Consider the following 21,867-nt stretch of genomic DNA (forward strand, 5'->3'; position numbering starts at 1 on the left):
GTTGATTATAACTGTTTTTAAAATTCACTATTAAACCACCACTTATGTCCTGGGTTTTTCAGTTCGTTTTTCCCAAAACCACTTTTGCCCAGAGCTCTTTTTTGGTGTACATCTGCAGCAAACCAGCCCTGTTCTGTTTCTTTCGATTCCTAACAATCATTAAGCAAGGGTACTATAAAGCTACCACAAGTAGAAAAGGAGCAGAAGTGCTGAGAAATTACACGCCAGAACTACTACTATAAGCTTTGGTCAGGTTTTTATATATCAGCTAATTGGCTTTCATGGTTGTCCACTTGAAATGCTGGCATCTTTTTTTTGCTGCAAACATTCCTGATGTTCTGCATGTAGTCAGTCTTGAAGGCCTGCACCACCAATCTTATCGTTTCATTGGCAGCTTGCAAGACTATAGCCACTTTCAATCCTAAAGGGTCGCAATTGCATTTAAAAAGCTTTCACATTTATGGCATTTAGTACTGTATAAAGACAAACCAGGATATTAAATAAAGGGACAAAATGAATACACATTTGCACCTACTTGAATTTGCTTCTTTTATAGAGGACTCTCTTTTTCTGACAAGAATGTCATTTGGGCTATTTCTGAGAATTTTTCATCATTTCCAGCTTTCATCTCAGATTCTGGGTTTGCATTGGTGGTTGTAAATGTAATGTGTGAACAGGACAACAAAGTCGTTCTCACAAGCCACAAATAAGATGAACACGCATTTTGTCATTTCTACTGTTATTTATTTTTTTTTAAATATTTTTGAAAAAATATAATTTTTTTACAATATTTTCAACTTAAACACTATTCACACTGAACACATAAGGCAGCGTAAGCTACCCAAATATGAAGTTTAAGAAGCCAAAACTGTACTAGGTGTTTTTTAAAAAAAGCTGTGCTGTAGACTATTGTGTAGTGATGATTAAACAAAGCAAGGGAAAAGCACCACTCAAATCACTAATGCTAAAATTTACAATTGAATCCAATTTTTAAGATTGTAAAATTTTACAGAGGCAGTGCCATGTTTCTGGATTCCTGGAAGAATCTGTGATGTGCAACTTCACATCACGTTAAACTCAGAAGTGGGACAAACATTCCAACATGATAACTTGCTGCAAATATAATCTCAATTGCCAAATTTTCTCCCCTCCCCCTCCCCCCCCCAACCAGATTTGTAGCCGAGAGAAAGGATTCTATACAGGCCTGTAAAAGTGATTCAGGTATTTTTACAATTCACACTTTCCTCAAAAAAGAACAGTGTGGAGTAAAGTTTTGCTTGATAATGGGAGGAATTAATAGCAGTACTGAAATTCAGCTAATCTGCATAATCAGATAAACCTTGCTTTTATTTTCACATTAAGGCATTATTGGGTGCATATCAACACCGCCATAAGTTTTTAAGTAAAACAGACCACTCTTTATCAAAGTCTGAATCCTTCTAAAAACAGAATTGCAAGAGTTTCTCAGAAACTTGGTACTTTTCTCAACATGACTGGTGCTTCCTTCCTTATTGTCTCCCTCACAAAAAGCCTGGATCCAATTAGACTTTTCCAATTCATTAACCTCTGACAGCAGTTGACTTAATAACAGTCTCAGCACTTTTATTAAGCATGCAAGACTAACAAAACTTTGGCAATGCGTAAGTGTAACACAGTGACAAGAAGAGAGAGCGTTTTAACAATTAAATCTTCTAATACTGGCTTCACAGTGTGGAAATTGTGCTACATCCACCAAAAGAGGGCCCAGTCTACTCATATATTTAGTACTTCACCCCAGGAACAAACTCCTTTGCATTGGGATTCAGATTACTCTTGACCTGGAAGAGAGAGATTTTAAAAGCTTAGACTGTGGAGCCTAAGGTTTTGTTTTGAACAAATTTGCACGTTTAACAGGTGTTTTTTTTTTCAGTGAAAACACTCCTGAAAATAGGTCTCAGTGGAGAAAGCAAGATACTCTTGCCAAGGAAACAGCTTAGTCAGCTTACATGCCAGACAGACAGGATCCCCTGGGTTGATTGATAGCACCCAATCCAGGATCTCAATCTCCTCCTTTGATAGAGCTAAACCAGCTTTCACAACAATAACTGAATATATCAGTGAACAACATGTAGCTCTCCAGATGATGTTAAATTGGAGTTTTCAGCATTTTTCTCCACTGGCTATTGTAAGACAAACAGAAGTTGTAATATAGCAGCAGCATCCAGAGCAAGGGTGTCAAACTTGTGGCCTGCGGGCTGGATGCATCACGTGCTGGCCATGCCCACGCCTGGTTTAGCAAAAAGGAAAAAAGTCACAGGTACGTCACGTGACGCCGCCATGATGACACGAGTTTGACACCCCTGATCTAGAGGATCACATATTGCTCTCCCTAAACTAATTTTCTAGACTTGTTTTGACAATATTAATAAAAACGTAGAGGAGGAAATCCATCAGACACTGTGTGCACTTTTGGAAATGTCCCTTATTAAGAGGTTCTTGAGCAAACTTGGAAGCCAGGCGATTAAAAAAGGCTTATTTTCTTAGGGGTTGGAAATTGGCTTAAGAATAAGAAAAAAAGGAGACAAGTAGACAACAGTGCAAAGTGAAATTCCTGTGGACTGGTGGTAGGATCAGTGCTTTTAATTAGTTTATAATTGAACTGAAGTTAAGGAGTAAAGTGATCCAATCTGCTAATGACATAAAGATCTGCATTTTCATAACAAAGATATTGTGAAGAGCTCCAAAAGGACCTCTCACCAAACTGAGTAAATAGGCCTCAAAATGGCAAATGCAAATCAATATGAGCAAGCAAAAAGTAATACAGATGGATATTTATAAAATCCAAATGTAACTTCCATGAATGGGAGTTGAGGTTGCTTTGAATGATCAGAAAAGAATGATGGACTCTGGGTGCACAACTCAACAAAACTCAAAGAGCATTTCTTGTTAAAAATGACACTTCTCGTGTCCAGATTTAAGAAAGAAACTGAAAACGTGCAAAAGAAAAAAAAAGGAATGCCATTTATTTATCTGTCTAAAATTGAGACTGGAATACTATGCACACTTGGGATTATACCTTGAAAAGGTACAAAATAATAAGTATATAAATGGGCAGCCATAATTATAAGGGGGCTGAAATAGGTTCCTTAGGAGGAATGACTACTTGAGGGTTTTTTCACTTGGATTAACGTAAATAAGGAAAGACATAATAAAGTGGTATAACATCATGCATGGTGCAGAAACTACAGATCCAATTCTTCTTTTTATTTACAATATTGGAAGTTGAGGTCATGTGAAATACTTCGCCCAATACATATATAAACTATGGAACTTCCTGCCAACAGATGGAATCCCAATTTAGACTTAAAAGGAGACCAGGTTACCAGTTCTCAATTTGTGGGCCAGAGATGATTATGCTCCACAAAGCTGCTCTATGGTGCAGGTATCCAATATAAATAAATAAAGTATTGCAATTTTAGAAAATTGCCATATCTCTCAGTATTTGGTAATGGCATTTGACATTTTACAAGATTTTGATATTCTCACCCAAAATATGCAAAATCAATCTTGTGAGATTTGGCAAAGTCCTAAGATTTTAAATCTATTATTTTCCTATCCACATTTCTGGATTCATGTGTATGGCCATGATACGAAGCAGAGCATGATACAGCGGGAACTTTCATATATTTTTCTTACAGTACACAAATCCTGCTCTTACAAAATGACGTGGTGCCTTATAAGATACAACCCAACTTATAAATTCAGAGCAGAGTGGATGACCTTAATATGCAGGTAGAGGCAATTACAAAAGAATTCAGTTTGTATTGAGGTTAAAAAAATCGAACTTTAAAGGTGCTATATTAAAAAAAACTGCTTTAAGTTGCTCTCAGTCAGAATACTAAAAAGACAGGAAATTTACCTATGATAAGAGCAACTGGATTGGTTCAGTACATTTGGTATTCACACAACAGACCTGCCCATCCATATTAAGTGTTCAATTCACACACAGAGGAAGGGTAATATTTCAATGTATTAATGCAAATATCAAAAGCACAATAAATTGTCCCGTCTGCATTGGGCTGGGTTTAGAATTTATCATTTTAAAAAAAAAAAAACAATATCCCTGTAAGTGATAACAGGCTGAAATTTCAGCTAAAAAATTAGTTCATCTTATACAAAATTCTAAGCTTTTTAATTTACAACCAAAGCAATAGAATTTTAAGAATACCTACCAAATGAGAACATCATCAGACTATGATATTGTATCTACTATATTGTAAGGGAGAGTTTATGTGATCTTTAGAACTATTTGTAACCCTGCAGACTTACAACGGGATCTGAGCTTCACTGAAAACCTATTAATAGATAAAGAGAATCTGGTTAAAACACTGCATTCTGTCACCTCTTTACTCAACAGTCTGAGCCAACGTTTACTGTCCTTGCTGGAAAAAGTATGTGATACTTTAGTAATATAGTAATAGTAGAACCTTCTTTCACAGAAATGGCTTCAATCAAATGCTTCCAACGCTAGTTGATCAATACATCAACTTGCCTTGGAAGAATTTTGGCCCACCCCTTTTTACAACCATTTCAATTCATGGATATTTGTGGACTGTCTAGCATAAACTGCTCTTATCAGCACTTCAAGATTTCAGTTGGGTTAAAGGTCAAGACTCAGCCATTCCTGAATGCAACATTCATTTTGCTTCACACACTCTGTTATAGACATACTTGTATGTTTACAAAATAGTGAACTGTGTTTTTTTAAAGTATTATTTTACATATAAAGAAATTCCATGCAAAATATAAAAAAAAAACCCTTCTTTTTAAGCCTTTATCCTATCCCAGAGGGTAACGTTTACAGGAATGATTCCCATCAATGTCAAAGAAACGTCTATATATCTCTTACTCATATTCAGTATAATTATATGAGAAAATACCCCATGGAATAAGAATATCTAAATAATTGATAAATTCAGTACATACATGAAAATCATAATGACTTAAATATGAGATTCAGAGATGAGGAACAAATCATAATGATGCACTTCGAGTAATACTTCATGAAAGCATGATTTTATCTTCTTGGAAGAAATAATTTACATATATTTTGACTTTGAAACAAGGTTTATAATTTTTAGATGCAAACATTCTTTTGAACTACATACTGACCTCAAGGAAACTGACAGATGAACAATGGAAATGAATTCTCCATGTCCTTATTATTCCCAAGAGGTTAGTTCTTCAAACTAAATTTAAATTTAAGACAAATTTATGAATTACCCAGTAGCCTGAAGATAACATGTTACATGCATCCTATAAATGAGTTGGCTATTGACATAGATTATGCATGGACAATTACAATGAAATATTGTTATCTTTTATTGAAACCTTTGTGGATGAATGTGTGTATATGTACATACACATAAGAAGCTCTCATATAAATTACTTATCTTGTGATAATCAATGTTTACTCTTCAGTTATTTTAAAATAATGTTTCTCTTACTTTTTTTCTTGGATGTTTTAAATGAAGCAACGTTTAAAAACATGGAGAGCACCTCTAAAACTGATTGCTCTCTCATTAACTGGACCATCTGACTCAATTGGCCTCTTAATACAGTTATTTCACATACTTTTTCCAACAAAGACAAGCAGGGTTGTCTGAATGTGTCTAATAAAGACACAACACAGAATATCATTTGGAATATTATTTATTTAACCATAACCTCTTTATCCATTAATAAGACTGCAGGATTATGGATGGCACCCAAGGATTCACCAACTTTCTCACCATTGAAGGATTTTAATTAGTTGGATAGCTAAAAAAATGTACCAGGACTTTGTAAAAAAAAAAGTACTTGCAAAAAAACATGGACAGTGGGTGCCAATCTGGGACCCAAGTTCCTTCAAGACACCGCCTGCTGGTATAGGAATCATTTAAAAGCAAAATGCATTTTCTTCAGAACAGGAGCTTGCTTTATTAGTAAAATTTATGTAAAATTTAACTTATCAAACCCAGTAAATACAAATAAACCAATATTGTAACTTTGGGAAAAATATGTGCATGCTGAATATGAGCTAAAATGTAATGCTCCACAGGCTCCTGTATTTAAATAAGTTACCTCATTTGTAACTTATCAAAGGAACCACAGGTTGGCTTAAAAATCATGGAAATATTTAAATGTTTAATGTTCTAGTTATCCTTTATGATCTATACTCATTTTCATATTCTCCTGATTTTACCCTTTCAATTTAAAAGTAATTAAAGCCTATATATTAGAAAATAGTACTACGCACCATGGCCAGTCGACTTAACTACAGCAAATGCTAGTAAGAAAGTGCTTCCTGGCTCTTCTCATCTACCAGACCTTCAAATGGTATCAAATGCAGAGGGAAAAGTTAAAATAGAGAGACCTCTGAACCCTACAAGAATTAAACCGCTTTGCTAATCACTTAGCCACATGTCCAATCTTTGCCCTCTCAAATGGTTCCATGTATTCTTCTCTCCCAATGCACACCTGTGCATTTGACAAAAATAAATACTTTCACCTGGACTATATGAAAAGTTTAGAAGAAGGAGAATAAGATGGTACACTTGTTGTCAGGAGGCCACATCTCAGCTAGCTTCTGAGTGAGACGGCTGACAAAGTACACTGGTAACATTTGAAGAAAGGTGCTTGATTAAAATAATTCAATTTTTAAAATGGGATGCTTACCACCAGATCTTCCAGTGACGAACTGTCACCGATAACAAGATCATTAAACTGGTCTTGAATTTGATCCATCGTTTGCGGAAGATCTCTTGCTGGGATAAACCATTCGTGCTCTTCCTCTTCTTCCAGCATTTCTTGGAAGCAACGTTCTATAAATTCTTCTTCCCACAATTCCTCTTCAATCTTTAATTGGAACGACAGAAGGAAATCTATTATCAAGGGAGCTGAGTAGAACTGTCTGAGCCCTGAGGAAAAACCTCTCAGATGGATCGTCCCCAAAACGTTAGGAGAGCTCAGGTGTTGAGCTCCCTCCCATAAGCTGCGGCAATTGAGGGCAGATGCAGAAAAGGAAAAGGAAGTGTAGATGCCTGCTTCTTCCACACTGCCACAACACTGGGTCTGAGCCCTAAAAGGCTCTTCCTCTGTCACTCAAACTATCCCTTCCCCCTCCCACCCATTGGTGTTCTCTTAGCTTCTTTTTCTGCTGTAGCGCTTAGACTTATATACCGCTTCATAGTGCTTTACAGCCCTCTCTCTAAGTGGTTTACAGCGTATTGCCCCTAACAATCCAGGTCCTCATTTTACCCACCTCAGAAGGATGGAAGGCCGAGTCAACCTTGAGCCACCACTATCATTACTAAAAAATAAGAGATAAACCTTATCTGTGTACCATTAAAATAATTAACCAAAAGTCAACCCAGATAACAAAGCCAACATCTAGATAACCAGGAAATAGCACTAGATAAACAACTGGAGAGAAACTAAACTCCAACCAAGTTTGGCAGACTACATATAAAAACTATACCTCCACTCTCTGCTGCACTAATGATGTTACCCAGCCTGGCAGTGAGATGTTTGTAAGGAAATAGCACCAAGAACCCAACATATAGCATTGCACATTAAGTGGTAGTTAAACAGCAAATGCAAATAGACCTACCATCAAAAATCTACTATTCTTCAATCCAACAGAGTTAAAGGATCTTTTTTGTTTAGAGATTCATAGTAAACACTGGAAGAATACTAGATTAACAGGAAAAAAGTGGGATCTTTCCAAAAATGCAGAAGAAAAAACACAAGAGGCAATGTATCCTCCTGTAGAGTTGTAATTGCAGGAATGTTCCTATCTCGGATGGCAAACCTCAGATAAAGAATGTGTCCAAGCAAATACAACTCAGACAAACAAAGTCACTAATCTAGAGGAGGATTAGAGAGAGGAAGTAAACATATGTTAGACTTTAACTAGAGTTAATTAATTGTGTTAATTACTATGCTAAACAGTAACGAAAGTTAAGCAGTAACCAAATTAACCAGTGATGGAGGATAACTAAAAATGTGTATAAATGCTTCAAGACTAGACTCTAATAAAGATCATCATGATTCAGTTGATCATGATCAAACAACTCGACTGCCTCGTCATTACAACATCCTCCCACTTACCTGCCTGTTGAATTCCTCTTCATTTTCCATCCACATATATTCTGCAAATGGATTATCATCTTCATGAGAGTGACCATTCATGATCATATCTTCACTGATAATGCTTGGACTAGTACTCCTACGACTTGGATCTTTCATGGTTGTGCCTTTGAGCTTAAGCCTGAAAGACAGGGTCCCCAGAGGTTAAGATTTTTAGTTGAAATTATAGCAACATATGCTTAGATGTCAGACCCCTGTGATGTCACTGATATTTCCATACAGGTTTGTTTGTCTGTCTACTTGAACTTTCAATAAACTAGGAAGACAAGAGGAAGATAAGGAAAGAAAGGACAACATGAGCTTGGGGATTGCTCTTGTGAATTTACATTGTCTTCTTCAAGCAGAGGTCTAGTTCTAGTATATACAGGTCTGTATCAAATAGGAACCCATCCAGAAATTTGGCAAGGAGGACATAAAGGCATTATTTGTGCTATTCAAAAGCAGCCAAGCACAGTGATCTTCCCCTCCATCCATTGTTTCCTCACAGATCCTATCGACAAGAAGTCTAAATTGGTCAAAAGCTTGCAGTCTCTAGTTATTTTGTTCTCTGGGTTTCCCAAACCTGTGGCTATGCAGTACAGGAGATTATATGTTGGATATAAATTCCCTAGTGCAGGGCTGTCAAAACTCGCAGCCCACAGGCCGGATGCAACACATGCTGGCCATGCTCACACCCGGTTTAGCGAAGGGGGGAAAACTGTGATACATCACATGACGCTGCGACGTGCATTTGACACACCTGCCTTAGTGAGCTATTACTTTTTTCAAGCTTTTCCTCTTTTAAATATTTTTTAAAAACTCTTTTAAATTCCTCAAGGTTTTATATGTTTTGATTTGAGCCTGTTATTTTCAATGAATTCTTGGCAGGCAAGAATTAAAAACTAATAATAAAACATCCATAATACAAGAGCCCTCATTTCAATCGTGAGCTACAGATATTCTCCTGTGGTATATACATTGTGTTACTGTCTAGCTCAATATGGTTTTATTTAACCAAGTGAGACATCAGTTTTACTATTAGTATCTGTAAAAGCTTTTCAATCTCACTAAATTGGTTCTACAGCAACAAATATGTAACGTGCACATCATCCTTTCAGTCATTAAGCTTGCAACCGAGGCATCTTTGATTATTTTATTTTTTTTGCATTTGAAGGATTTCGCATCTGCAAGTTATCAATTCATCTTTGCAAAATACAGTTTTAGAATGCTATATACCAGCATCAGTGCTTGCACCAAACTTCAATTACTTTCTCTGAACAGAACAAGTATCCGGGCTTTTGAGCTATAATAATGCCCAGCTATAACAGTTCCATGAATCCAAACAGTAACTGCATTTTTTAGTCTGCCAGAAAGTGCCTTTCTGACTACTGACGGTCCTCATTTAATGACTACCTCATTTGCTAACTGTATGCAGTTACAACAATAGTGAAAAAATAACTTTAGGATCAATCCTCACATTTACAATTTTTAAAGCAGAAGAAAACTGAAGTAAGATCATAAACATAGGTGTGGATTCACTTAGCAACTGCTCCATTTAATGATGGAATTGCTGGTCCCAACTGTGGTTGTTAAATGAGAACTACAGGAATATCATAATGTGTTAAGACTCAATAATATTAGCAATTTTGTGTCACCCATTAGCTGTCCATCCAAATTGAAAAAAATCCAAAAAAAAAATGCCACGAAGCTTTGTTATTTAAGGTAACTTTAAATAATAAGCCATAATGGAACCATTTTATTTCTAATATTTGTTGCTTCCAGTGTAAACACAATGGAAACCGATATATTTCACAGTGGGAGTGGAAAACCTACTATCCTTCAATTCCCATAAGCCACAGTTAAAGTCAGAAGTTTCTCCTGTCCAGTCATGTCTGTCTCGAGGAGGTGGTGCTCATCTGTTTCTTAGCCGAGAGAGTCAGCATTGTCCAAAGACATTTTCGTGGTCATGTGGCAGGACTGGTTATGTGCCAAGGTGCACAGAATGCTGTTACACCTTCCCACTAAAGTGGTACCTATTTATCTACTCACAGTTGCATGCTTTCGAACTGCTAGAAGTGGGCAGAAACTGGGCAAGTAAGGAGAGTTCACCCCATCACACAGCACTCGGGTCTCAAACGCAGGCTGTCAGCTCCAGCTGACAAGCTCAGCATCCTTAACTGCTAAGCCATCATGCCCCTGTTAAGCTATAGTTAGAAGGGCCAATTATCAGGGAGGAGGGCACCAGAGATCAAAATTCTCTGGAAGACACCACATATATTTATATTGCAATCCAAAATGCATTGGCTTGAACAGAAAAATGTTACACGCATTTCCTTACTGGAGGAAGGAAACGATGCTTTTCTATCAGTTGTTGGAGGTTGTCCAGATCAGGAAACAGGTTCCACAAGAACTAAGCTTCGTTGAGATAGACTGTAATAATTGCAAGTCTTTTTTTTTTCTTTTCTTCCCGCCTGTCTTATATCACAGTGAGTCAGGGAAGAACCCACCTAGGTCTCTTCCTAATATTCTTTCCTTTCCACTCTTTTAAGAAAAGCTTCTGTCCTTTTACCTTTTGTAATGGCTTCAAAGTATCTCTCTCAAGGCCAAGACTCTCTACACTGTTATTGCATCTTTAGCCTCTTGAAAAACTGTTCCGCAAGACAAGTGAATATTCTGGAACAGTGATTGCTAAACTTTTTGGCACCAAAGTGCCCAAAGAGCACGCACATCCCCAAAATGCAATGTGTGTGCCCCGCACGTGCGTGTGTGACCTCTGTAGATGCCCCCTGGACATGCATGGCAGACACCCAAAGAATAGCTGGCCATCAGGAGGTGTGTGCACACACGTGTGGTGGAGATGAGTTGGGGTGACCACGGCTGACGTGCCGAGGGAGAGGGCTCTGTGTGCCACCTCTGGCACAGGTGCCACAGGTTCATCATCATGGTTCTAGAACAATGTAAGTGTATTAGAAAGAGAGAACTGGACTGACAAAAATAACCTTCTTATTCCAGCAGGGATTCAGTCTTTGCTGTAAATGAAATACACCACAATGTGTTTTTTGGGGGGGATGGGGAGGGGCAGGGAGAGAGAATGATATCCAAAGATAGGTTTGGCTGGCCAATCAAAGGCCCTCAATTTTTATGTGCATGCAATATGCATGATACTGCAGGGCTTCAATTTCCGGGTTGCATCCCCATTTTAATCTTGACCCCCGCCCCCGCCCCCGCCCCATGGATGTCCCAAAACCTCCTTCCCTGTACAGAAGTAATTCTGGCTCTAGTCCACAGAGAACCTGAAAAATCATGTTATGGTTTGCCGAAGACATTCACATATTGTCTTGCCAACCCAGAAAGAAAAACCAGCTTGTTAAAGATGAAGAACATTGAAATTAAAAATAAGTTGCTGTTTTAAAATATGATTCAAGTCTTAAATATATGAGATTATTAAAAACACAGCAGTAATATCCAAGGTGATTTTTTAAAAATAAGAATGTAATGCTAGACCTGCAATTTTAACTGTGCTTTTATTAATCTGACTACACATCATAAAAACCTTAAATATTACATTGTTCTTCAGCCATTATTAGCAGTGAAGAAATGATGTTCTTATAAAATTTCTCAGACACCACCTATTGGAAGCATACATTGCATTATCAGTGGTGGTATTCGACCGGTTTTGCCTGGTTCTAGAGAGCCGGTAGCAGCGATGAGCAGTGGAGACCGAACCGGTTCTCTTTGCTGCTCTGTGGTTGGCCCACCCGCCTGCCCGGGCTCCCATATTCACTTTTATCCCCAGAATTCAAAGCACAGCTGCTTTGCGCGGTGCAAAATAGCGCCACGTGGCAGCTGCTGCAGCGACCACCATCGTGCAGGCTTGCAGGAGGCAAGTTAGAACGCCTCTGCACCTGCGTAAAGTGCGTGTTTGGTGCGCGTGTGCACGCAAAGCGTGTGCATGCGCGCAAAGCGCGGCCACCAAGCCACGCCCACCTAACCGGTGGCAACTTTATTTTGAATACCACCACTGATTATTATAATCTGCAATTTAAAAGCCAAATTTACCATTGTACCCATAGGGAAACAAAAATACTCTTTAATGAATACTTTACAATATTGCTTAAAAAGTAAAGATGTATTCAAACAAACCCTTGTGCTTACTTCAAATTTTGTTTAAAACATATAGACTCTATTACTCAGTTTGCGGCTAGTCACCTTAGAAATTTCATCATGTTCCTCTCTCCATTTGCAACAATCAAAGGGAGCTGTGTTTAAATACAGACTTCCCTCTGGCAGCTCTATGTCTCTTCCTGATTTATCCTGCTATACAGGAGTTCATGGGATTCTGATGTCAAATGAGACTATGACCTCACAAAGCTCACCTCTGAAGGATGATTTAAAATGAGCAAATCCCAAAAACCTGTATAATCGCTCCAAAAGAACAGGTTCCCAATTATCTCTGCCGTATTAATTACAATTGTCCGTATTGTATAACATTATGTGATGGTGGTCTCAACAAAAGATGAAAAACATGTTTTTTTCAACTGTTTAGGGGGTAAATTAATAATTATATTTTTGCTTTTCAAGCTCAAATGAAGTGCTTCAAAAGCTCCACAACAGAGCTAAACACAGTACTGTATACATTATACAGTATTATTTCTTTTTTCTTTTATGAGCTAAGAGACAAATGCTGAAAATCAGTAAAATCAATGGAAAAATAGCTGCCTTCTTCCTTATATTAACTCCAAATATTTAGAACTATTAACTTGTAAAACATTTTCTTGGATACAAACTTAAATCTAGATTAGAATGCCAGTATTCAAATTATAAAATATTTTAACAGCCAAAGCGTCCTTTAAATTTGATAAAAGATGCCTTATAGATAGAAGATAGAATACTTTATTGGCCAAGTGTGATTGGACACACAAGGAATTTGTCTTGGTGTAAATACTCTCAGTATTTATTTCAGACATTTGTGAAAAATTAAAAGCAGTAAGTCACACGGTAACTCTTAGCATCAATGCAGATTTATTTATTTATTTTAAATTAAGCGAGGTTTGTACACCTTATTATTCATCATATTCTTCTGAAAGGGTCCATGATGATTCTGAAATTTTGTAATGCCTTACTTTAGCCAGGCTGGATGCATTTCCCTCAATAGTTCTTTTTGGACATTTAAGGGTACTCCCATGTCTCTCTGGACACATGGAACACTGGCTCAATAGAAATGCTACTACGTACTTCCTACCTAAGCACTGAAGACTGACTTTCATTTCTCTGATCTTGAAGAAATTTCCAGGCAGGGAGTGTGCTTTCAAACTTCTTTTCGATGAGGATTCCAAAATATCCTATGTTTGCACTAGTAGTCTGTATAATGGACCACACCATTCATTAACTGTGGACAAACGTTTATTAATCAATTTTTATAATATATTTTATTTTATTATGTATGTCCCTAGTTTAGATTGTATTATACTCATTGGTTTCTGTTATTCCCAGGTTAGGGATGCCCCAGTTTAAGGATGACCCATAGTTAAGAACTAAGTCTACTGCAGCAAAATTCAAATTAAATGCAGAATAATACAGTGTTATATGGTAATACTGTTCTGGCTTACATACATATTTGACAAGGATAGTCCTTGGGAACAGAACTCAGTCTTAAACTGAGGATTACTTGTATATATAGATATAACACAACAGTTCTACTATTAGGCATTTTACTATATTGTAGCTATCACAAACTGATTTGTAAAGTGATTGTGATTTTTTTTGAGAAATATAATTTTCAAATAGTTAGAAATATTCAGGATCTTAATGCTGGTTAACTAAATTATGATTTAAGAAAACTGAAATGAGGCCTGCAGTACTGAAATGATAAATTAAGAAGCTGTGTTTCATATTACGGTTTAACCATGACTTGATGGCTATAACTCAGCCTCCTCCTACTGCTGGGAGGCTACTGTTTAAAATAAGCCTTACAGCAGCACCTGTGTCAGATAATATACCATACTTGAAGTGATATAAATTATTTCAAGCAATAAGGAGAAAATCTATGAGAAATACTTTGGAAACTTATGAAATGCTTTCAATTATTGCATTTCATAGACCATTATCTTAAAGGGTTGCTTCCCTTAGATAATCACAGTTGTTCAATATCGAAAACCTGAATCATAACTTTCAAAACGTTATCTTGAAAAATCCTTGCCCTAATCAAACAAGAATGTTTTACAGGCAATAATAAACTTTTATCAATTTAAGCCCTAGCATGTGTCTGTGTCTCTCTGTATATGTGATTTAGGCTTGAGCGATTCTTTTCACATTATTTACTAATTCTCTCATCTACATGTATTCACATCCGTTTGTGAATTCATCAAAAGCAACTCCTCATGGAAACGGTCAGGAATAGTGTTTGTGCACATCTATCTAGTGAGCACATAGCAACTATTCTTTAAACAATAGTTTTTTGTATGATACAAAAATGTGTTATGTGCATTTTTTTCAGTGGTTTGAAAGTGAAGATTTTGGCCTCCAAGCACATTCCAAAGGGTACCTAAGTACAAATTGGGCAATTTAATATTAACACAGTGATTGGATGGCCTTGCAACTCTACACTCCTAGTGTACAGCTCTACTTTCATTTGAAAATTGGAAAAGGTGAGAAGCAGTAAAATTATACCATAAGCTCCAGTGAGTGGAAATACTTGATAAATATGCTAACGCATATGGAGATACAGACTTTTAGCCACGACTATATGCTTTTATAAGAATCAGTTTGGGGTAGTGGTTAAAGTACCCAGCTAGAAACAGAACTCTGAGTTCTACCTTAAGAATAGTCAGCTGGGTGACCTTGAACTAGTCACCTTTTCTCAGATGTAGGAAGGAGGCATAAGCAAATAACTTTTCAAAAAATCTGCAAGCAAATTGCATGGACTTCCCTAGGCAGTCTCTGAGAATCAGACATGACGGAACAGAAGGGAAAATGCTGTTATACCTACAGTAACGGCCGGGCATCAAGAATTCACTGGAAGTAGTGGTTGCCTCTAGTGCTTATAATAGCTACTGTATTAGTATTATTTGTTATCATGGAAGCTCATATATCTGTAAAGCAATTCATTCTTATCCAAATAATAAGATTTTGATTACCAAAAAAGTGCTAACATTTTAAAGTTGACATTACCCTTACCGATTTGCTTTCCCACCAAATCTCAGCTCCACTGTATTATTTTAAACATTAAAAACAGCCCTTTCAGATGACACAAAGAAATATTTTTATTTTTCTAAATGTGACACCACCAAATGGACAAAACTAAACTCCAAAACTGAATGTTTACTACAAAAAGAACCCCCATCCCCACCCCACCCGCAACAAAATAGAAATGAGTTGCTATATCTTTTTCCAGGATGTAGCTTTCATCCCATTATTAATCGGGCTTAAGACTGCTGTCCTATATATCCATATGCTTTTCCCAGAGACAAGATCCTTTTTATTCTGTTCCACTACAGAATTAACTGAAAACAAGATGCAGGAAATGCATGTCTGATCTTTCCAAATACCCAAGCAGAAGTTTGTTTTTTAGCTAATTGCTTTTGATCTACAGAAGATAGCATGATTTATTCACGTATGTCGGGATAAAAAATAAAGAATATAGCATCTAGGTTCAAAACTTCACTTGACCAGATTCTTGCTGGTAACATTAGCTTAAGCAACTATCTTCCAGCTTTAAGTATCTGGTAGAATTCTTCAGAGGATAAAATTGGGGAAAGAACTCACATAGAGTCTAGACTTATCCTTCTTCTTGGAAAAACAGGACACTTGCAAATAAATCCAACTGAGATCATTTTTGAGATCATTTTGTTTCTTGGAGTGCTACAATTAAAACCAACTCTGGGAGATGGTCACCCAGAGTTGCCTTGTGTGACATTGGGGGGGGGGGGGGGTATAAATGTGACAAATAAAAAAAATAAAAAATTAAAAAATTAAAAAGATTAGCCCATCTGAAAAAAGTGTATCATGGAAGGCTTTTTAGTGCTTTCTCTCGACCTTTCTTCCACCAGAAATTTAAGTCAATAGTTAGTATCTAAGCAAATCAAAATTCTAGACATTAAAGGCAATTGTTTGCTTTTAACAAATCAACGGCACTAACTATCCTTGTACATTTAGAATTATAATTCTTTATTGGCTAAGTGTGATTAGACACACAAGAATTTGTCTCCGGTGCATAAGCTCTCAGTGTACATACAACAATAGCAATAGATCATTATCATAGTCAGTGTAAAAATACATTCATCATAAAACATTAGATGCAACGCTTGGAGATAGTCTAGGTGCAATTCAAGGTGTTGGCTATCACCTTGAAAGCCTATCATGACATGGGTCCAGGCTATCTAAGAAACCAGCTGACCCTGATGGGATGAGCCTGCCCCACCCATGCCGCAGAAAGGGCATGCTGAAGATCCCGTCAGTCAAGGAACTTCAGCTGGTGGGTCCACAATAATTTTTTCTGACATGGCTCTTGGTCTCTGGAACACCTTCTCCCCTCCTGAGGTCAGATCTACTCCCATCCTTTCGGCTTCCTGAAAGGCCTTGAAGACATGGCTGTGACAACTTGTCAGGGGCCCCAATGGGGTATGGGACTTTGGAGGTGGCTAATAGGGTAGGTAACAGCTCACTGCTTGCCTGGGAGCATTTTACTCCCTCCTGCTAGTTTTATTTTAACTGAATTTTAAATTTAAGGTCCTTATTTATTGTTTTCATGTTTTAGAGTGTATTTTATTCAATGTCTGTAAGCTGCCGAGTCAGCTTCAGTGAGATGGGGGTCATACACAAATAATAGTTTGATAAACATCTATCCAACTGCACAAAGAGTTTTCCCCTTTACAGACCGGATGTGTTTTGACGCCAGTGGTCTAACTCACAGATCTAAGATTCAATTTTGGGCATAAGCATAATTGCATGCAGTTGCTAGGGTTCATGGATGATTTGTGAATTAGCACAACTTCCAAAGAGATTCTGTGGAAAAATTAACAGGATCCACACCTCAGTTTTCTGAGGTGTCGGATCGACTACTATAATAAGTACAGGTAGCCCTCAACTTAAGACCACAAATTTATGTTGCTTAGTAGGAAATTTGTTAAGTGAGTTTTGCCCCATTTTACGACTTTTCTTGCCATATTTGTTAAGTGACTTTGCTTGTCAGGAGGTTGCAAAAGGTGGATTGCATGATCCCAGGATGTTGCAACTGTCATAAATGAGAGAGTCGGCTGTCAAGCACCTGAATGTAAAACATGATCATGAGGATGCTGCAAGGGTCATAAAGGTGGAAAAATAGTGACAAGTCACTTTTTTTCAGTCCACTAAGTGAACTGCTGCAAGTTGAGGACTGCCTGTAATTCATGCAAACGGATGGCAAAACAATGTCTATGGAGATTCTCAGTCATCCAGGTCATGGTTGGCCCAAGGGTGCTTTTTTTTTTTTTTTTAAGAGGCAATTGGATTTTCTGGACCAGCATGAGAAAAGTTCATTTTCTCCTCCTATCCTTACCACTTTCTCTAGGGCACTTGACAGCTTTAAGACTTGTAGACTTCAACTCCTAGAATTCCTCCTCCAGGCACGTTAGTTCAGGAATTCTGGGAGTTGAAGTCCACAAAGTCTTAAACTTGCCAAGTTTGAAGACCCTTGCTCTAGAGGGACAATCGAGAGCATCCTGTCAGATTGCATTACACTCTGATTTGGAAACATTACTGCTTCAGAGAGCGGTGAGGATGGCAGAAAAGATCATTGGCAGGTTACTCCCTTCTATCCAGGACCTATCACATAAGAAATGCTTAGGCAGAGTCTACGGGATTATCTGAGATGCTACACATCCTCTTCATGACCTCTTTTTCCTTGTTACTTTCTGGGAGGAGGCTTCCTGGTGCCCGAAGCAGAACATCCAGATTCAGCCTCAGTTTTGTCCCAGACAGCATCAACCTTGTGAACTCTCAAGTTTCCTCTTTTTGCTACGTACTCAAAATGGACAGTAATTTATATTTATATATAAATATACGTGTGTGTGTGTGTGTGTGTGTGTGTGTGTATACACTGCTCACAAAAATAAAGGGAACACTTAAACAACACAATGTAACTCCAAGTCAATCCCACTTCTGTGAAATCAAACTGTCCACTTAGGTAGCAACACTGACTGACAATTTCACATGCTGTTGTGCAAATGGAATAGACAACAGGTGGAAAGCATAGGCAGTTAGCAAGACATCCCCAATAAAGGAGTGGTTCTGCAGGTGGTGACCACAGACCACTTCCCAGTTCCTATGCTTCCTGGCTGATGGTTTGGTCATTTTTGAATGCTGGCAGTGCTTTCACTCTAGTGGTAGCATGAGACGGAGTCTCATGCTCAGGTAGTGCAGCTCATCCAGGATGGCACATCAATGCGAGCTGTGGCAAGGTTTGCTGTGTCTGTCAGCGTAGTGTCCAGAGCATGGAGGCGCTACCAGGAGACAGGCCAATACATTAGGAGACGTGGAGGAGGCTTTAGGAGGGCAACAATCCTGCATCAGGACCGCTACTTTCGCCTTTGTGCAAGGAGGGACAGGAGGAACACTGCCAGAGCCCTGCAAAATGACCTCCAGTGGGCCACAAATGTGCATTTGGCTGCTCAAACGGTCAGAAACAGACTCCATGAGGGTGGTATGAGGGCCCGACATCCACAGGTGGGGGTTGTGCTTACAGCCCAACAGGACGTTTGGCATTTGCCAGAGAACACCAAGATTGGCAAATTCACCACTGGTGCCCTGTGCTCTTCACAGATGAAAGCAGGTTCACACTGAGCACATGTGACACGTGACAGGGTCTGGAGACGCCGTGGAGAACGTTCTGCTGCCTGCAACAGCCTCCAGCCTGACTGGTTTGGCAGTGGGTCAGTAAGGGTGTGGGGTGGCATTTCTTTAGGGGGCCACACAGCCCTCCATGTGCTTGCCAGAGGTAGCCTGACTGCCATTAGGTACCGAGATGAGATCCTCAGACCCCTTGTGAGACCATATGCTGGTGCGGTTGGCCCTGGGTTCCTCCTAATGCACAACAATGCTAGACCTCATGTGGCTGGAGTGTGTCAGCAGTTCCTGCAAGACGAAGGCATTGATGCTATGGACTGGCCCGCCCGTTCCCCAGACCTGAATCCAATTGAGCACATCTGGGACATCATCTCTCACTCCATCCACCAAAGCCACGTTGCACCACAGACTGCCCAGGAGTTGGGGGATGCTTTAGTCCAGGTATGGGAGGAGATCCCTCAGGAGACCATCCGCCACCTCATCAGGAGCATGCCCAGGCATTGTAGGGAGGTCATACAGGCACGTGGAGGCCACACACACCACTGAGCCTCAGTTTGACTTGTTTTAAGGACATTACATCAAAGTTGGATCAGCCTGTCGTGGTTTTTTTCCACTTTAATTTTGAGTGTAACTCCAAATCCAGACCTCCATGGGTTGCTAAATTGGATTTCCATTGATCATTTTTGTGTGATTTTGTTGTCAGCACATTCAACTATGTAATGAAACGAAGTATTTAATAAGAATATTTCACTCATTCAGATCTAGGATGTCTTATCTTGGTGTTTCCTTTATTTTTTTGAGCAGTGTATATATAGGTGTGTGTATGTGCATGCGTGTACATATGTGTGTGTGTGCACGTGTGCATATAGCATGTGTATATGTGTGTTATGTGTTTGGGTAGATATATGCTTTCTCTTATCTAAAGTTCAGTTGGCTCTTGGGGGAAGCACCTTTGGGGGACGATGGGAGAAGTTTCAGATGATCCCCCTGTCACAAGGCGTCAATCTCCTTGGGTCCCAGCCTTAACTGTCACCTTATTACCTCCGGGTCTCCTCAGCTGCCTTCTGGCCTGTACAAAAAAACCAAGACCGAGCCTTTCTGCCCCAGACAAGAGACGTCGAGACACCCAAAGCCTGACTTCAGCTCCGCCCCTTCTCCAGGCAAGCCCCGCCCCGGCCGCGCGCCCCTGCCGCGCCCCGCCCACTCGCCCTCTTTGTTCCATTCCTTCAGAGAGCGCGCGCGCGCGACGGCTCCGCCCCCCCCCACTCCCCACCACCCCCACGGGGAGGGTGAAGCTGTGGAAAGCAGCGGCGCTATCCCATCATGCACCACGCCCCCCCCATAGACAGGTAGTACACTTCTCCAGATACCCGGATGGATGGGGAGTTTTTTTTTGGGGGGGGGTTAGGGGGAAGGGGAAGAGATGGAGCAAACCAGCGAGAGAATTCGAGCCCCGAAAAGAGGCGAGGCCGTTGGGTTCTACGAGCTCCCCCTCTACCCTCTTGAGCCGTGGCGTCCTTCGTCTTTCCCCTCAGGGGCGCTCGTCGTTTCTGCCCAGGAGTTCAGGGGCGGGGTTGGGGGGGTGTTAAGGGAAAGATAAAAGAGGCGAATGGAGAAGAAATGGAGGCACCTTCAAATGGTCGGCCCCGCCCCTCCTGCGCTTCCGACCCTTGAGGCGCACCTCGCGTAAGCAGCCTTTCAGACACGGAGGCTCCAAGCTGGCCGTTGCTTCTCGCCCTTCTTTATTCAGGTCCCTTTCTCCTTTGCCACCCCCTTCCTTTGGATACACAACAAGCGCCCCCCCCCTCATTGGCCGGATGTGATGTCACTTCCTCCGCCTGCGTGTGTTTTTTTTTTTTTTTTTTTGGCGAATACCCGTTTCTACGCAAGTTCTTTCACTTCCGGCAACGACCGTAGATCTACTAAAAGTCTAGAGCGATTTCTGGCTGGGTGAACAAGGGCTCTTTTTCCTTGGAAGGCTTCTTCTCGCTCTCGTCCCTGAGGAGAAAATTTTGAAAGGGCTTTCCCTTTCAAACTGGCTTAAGAAATATTTTGTCATATTTGACGCTGTCTGTCTAAGCCTGGCTCGAGAACTGCGATGAAGCATTCTTAAGAATACTGTCTATGATATTTTAGAGAGCGAGCCTTTAAGACTTGTGGACTTCAACTCCCAGAATTCTTCTTCCAGTCATATTAGCTGAGGAATTCTGGGAGTTGAAGTCCACAAGTCTTAAAGTTGCCAAGGTTGGAGACCCCTGAATTAGAAGACTTCCAATAGCCTTTAAAATTAAACCACATACATGATGAAATTGCTAATCGATTTACTGAATAAATCTTGGCTGGGTTTGCTCCACAAACTAAAACATCAATTTTTCATACAAACCACAAGACATCCAATAGGTTTAGGGGGGTGCAATGCAACCTCTGCCTATCGGAGCCTGGCGGGTACTACAGGTAGTCCTCTACTTAAAACAGTTCACTTAGCGACCATTTGAAGTTACAACGGCACTGAAGAAAGTGACTTATGACCATTCTTCACACTTCACGACCATTGTAGCATCCCGATGGCCATGTGATTTGCATTTGGATGCTTGACTCGCATTTATGATGGTTGCAGTGTCCCAGGGTTATATGTGATTCACCTTTGCAAACTTCTGATCGGCAAAGTCTGTGGGGAAGCCAGATTCATTTAACAACCAGGTTACTAACTTAACAGCTGCAGGGATTCGCTTAACAAACGTGGCAAGAAAAGTCGTAAAATGGAGCAAGACTCCCTTCACCAACTGTCAGTTAGCAATTAGTCTGTTTCATCATTTATGTCTAGACTGTGGCTTCTAGACCTGTACATAGATTTCCCATGAGGACAATGAGATATTCTAGAATTCCCATTTATCTGAG

The 21,867-nt window shown here is 39.5% G+C and overlaps 1 protein-coding gene across 2 annotated transcripts; it reads right to left on the bottom strand.

The window, feature by feature from the left end:
* Positions 1 to 722: 722 nt before the first annotated feature.
* On the bottom strand, positions 723 to 20,810 carry PAIP2 (poly(A) binding protein interacting protein 2). Of its 2 annotated transcripts, none has more exons than XM_026710466.2 (4): positions 20,651 to 20,810; positions 8,131 to 8,290; positions 6,697 to 6,876; positions 723 to 1,817 (listed from the first exon to the last, which is right to left on the bottom strand). In XM_026710466.2, the coding sequence occupies exons 2-4, from the start codon at positions 8,266 to 8,268 to the stop codon at positions 1,761 to 1,763; spliced, it is 375 nt and encodes a 124-aa protein (XP_026566251.1). In that variant the 5' UTR covers positions 8,269 to 8,290; positions 20,651 to 20,810; the 3' UTR covers positions 723 to 1,760. The 2 variants fall into 2 exon arrangements, with proteins under 2 accessions (XP_026566251.1, XP_026566250.1); XM_026710465.2 differs by having other exon boundaries at positions 20,600 to 20,805.
* Positions 20,811 to 21,867: the final 1,057 nt, after the last annotated feature.

Source organism: Pseudonaja textilis, chromosome 1, assembly GCF_049901715.1.
Source record: "Pseudonaja textilis isolate UNSWEBS1 chromosome 1, rPseTex1.2, whole genome shotgun sequence".
Lineage (NCBI taxonomy): Eukaryota > Metazoa > Chordata > Lepidosauria > Squamata > Elapidae > Pseudonaja > Pseudonaja textilis.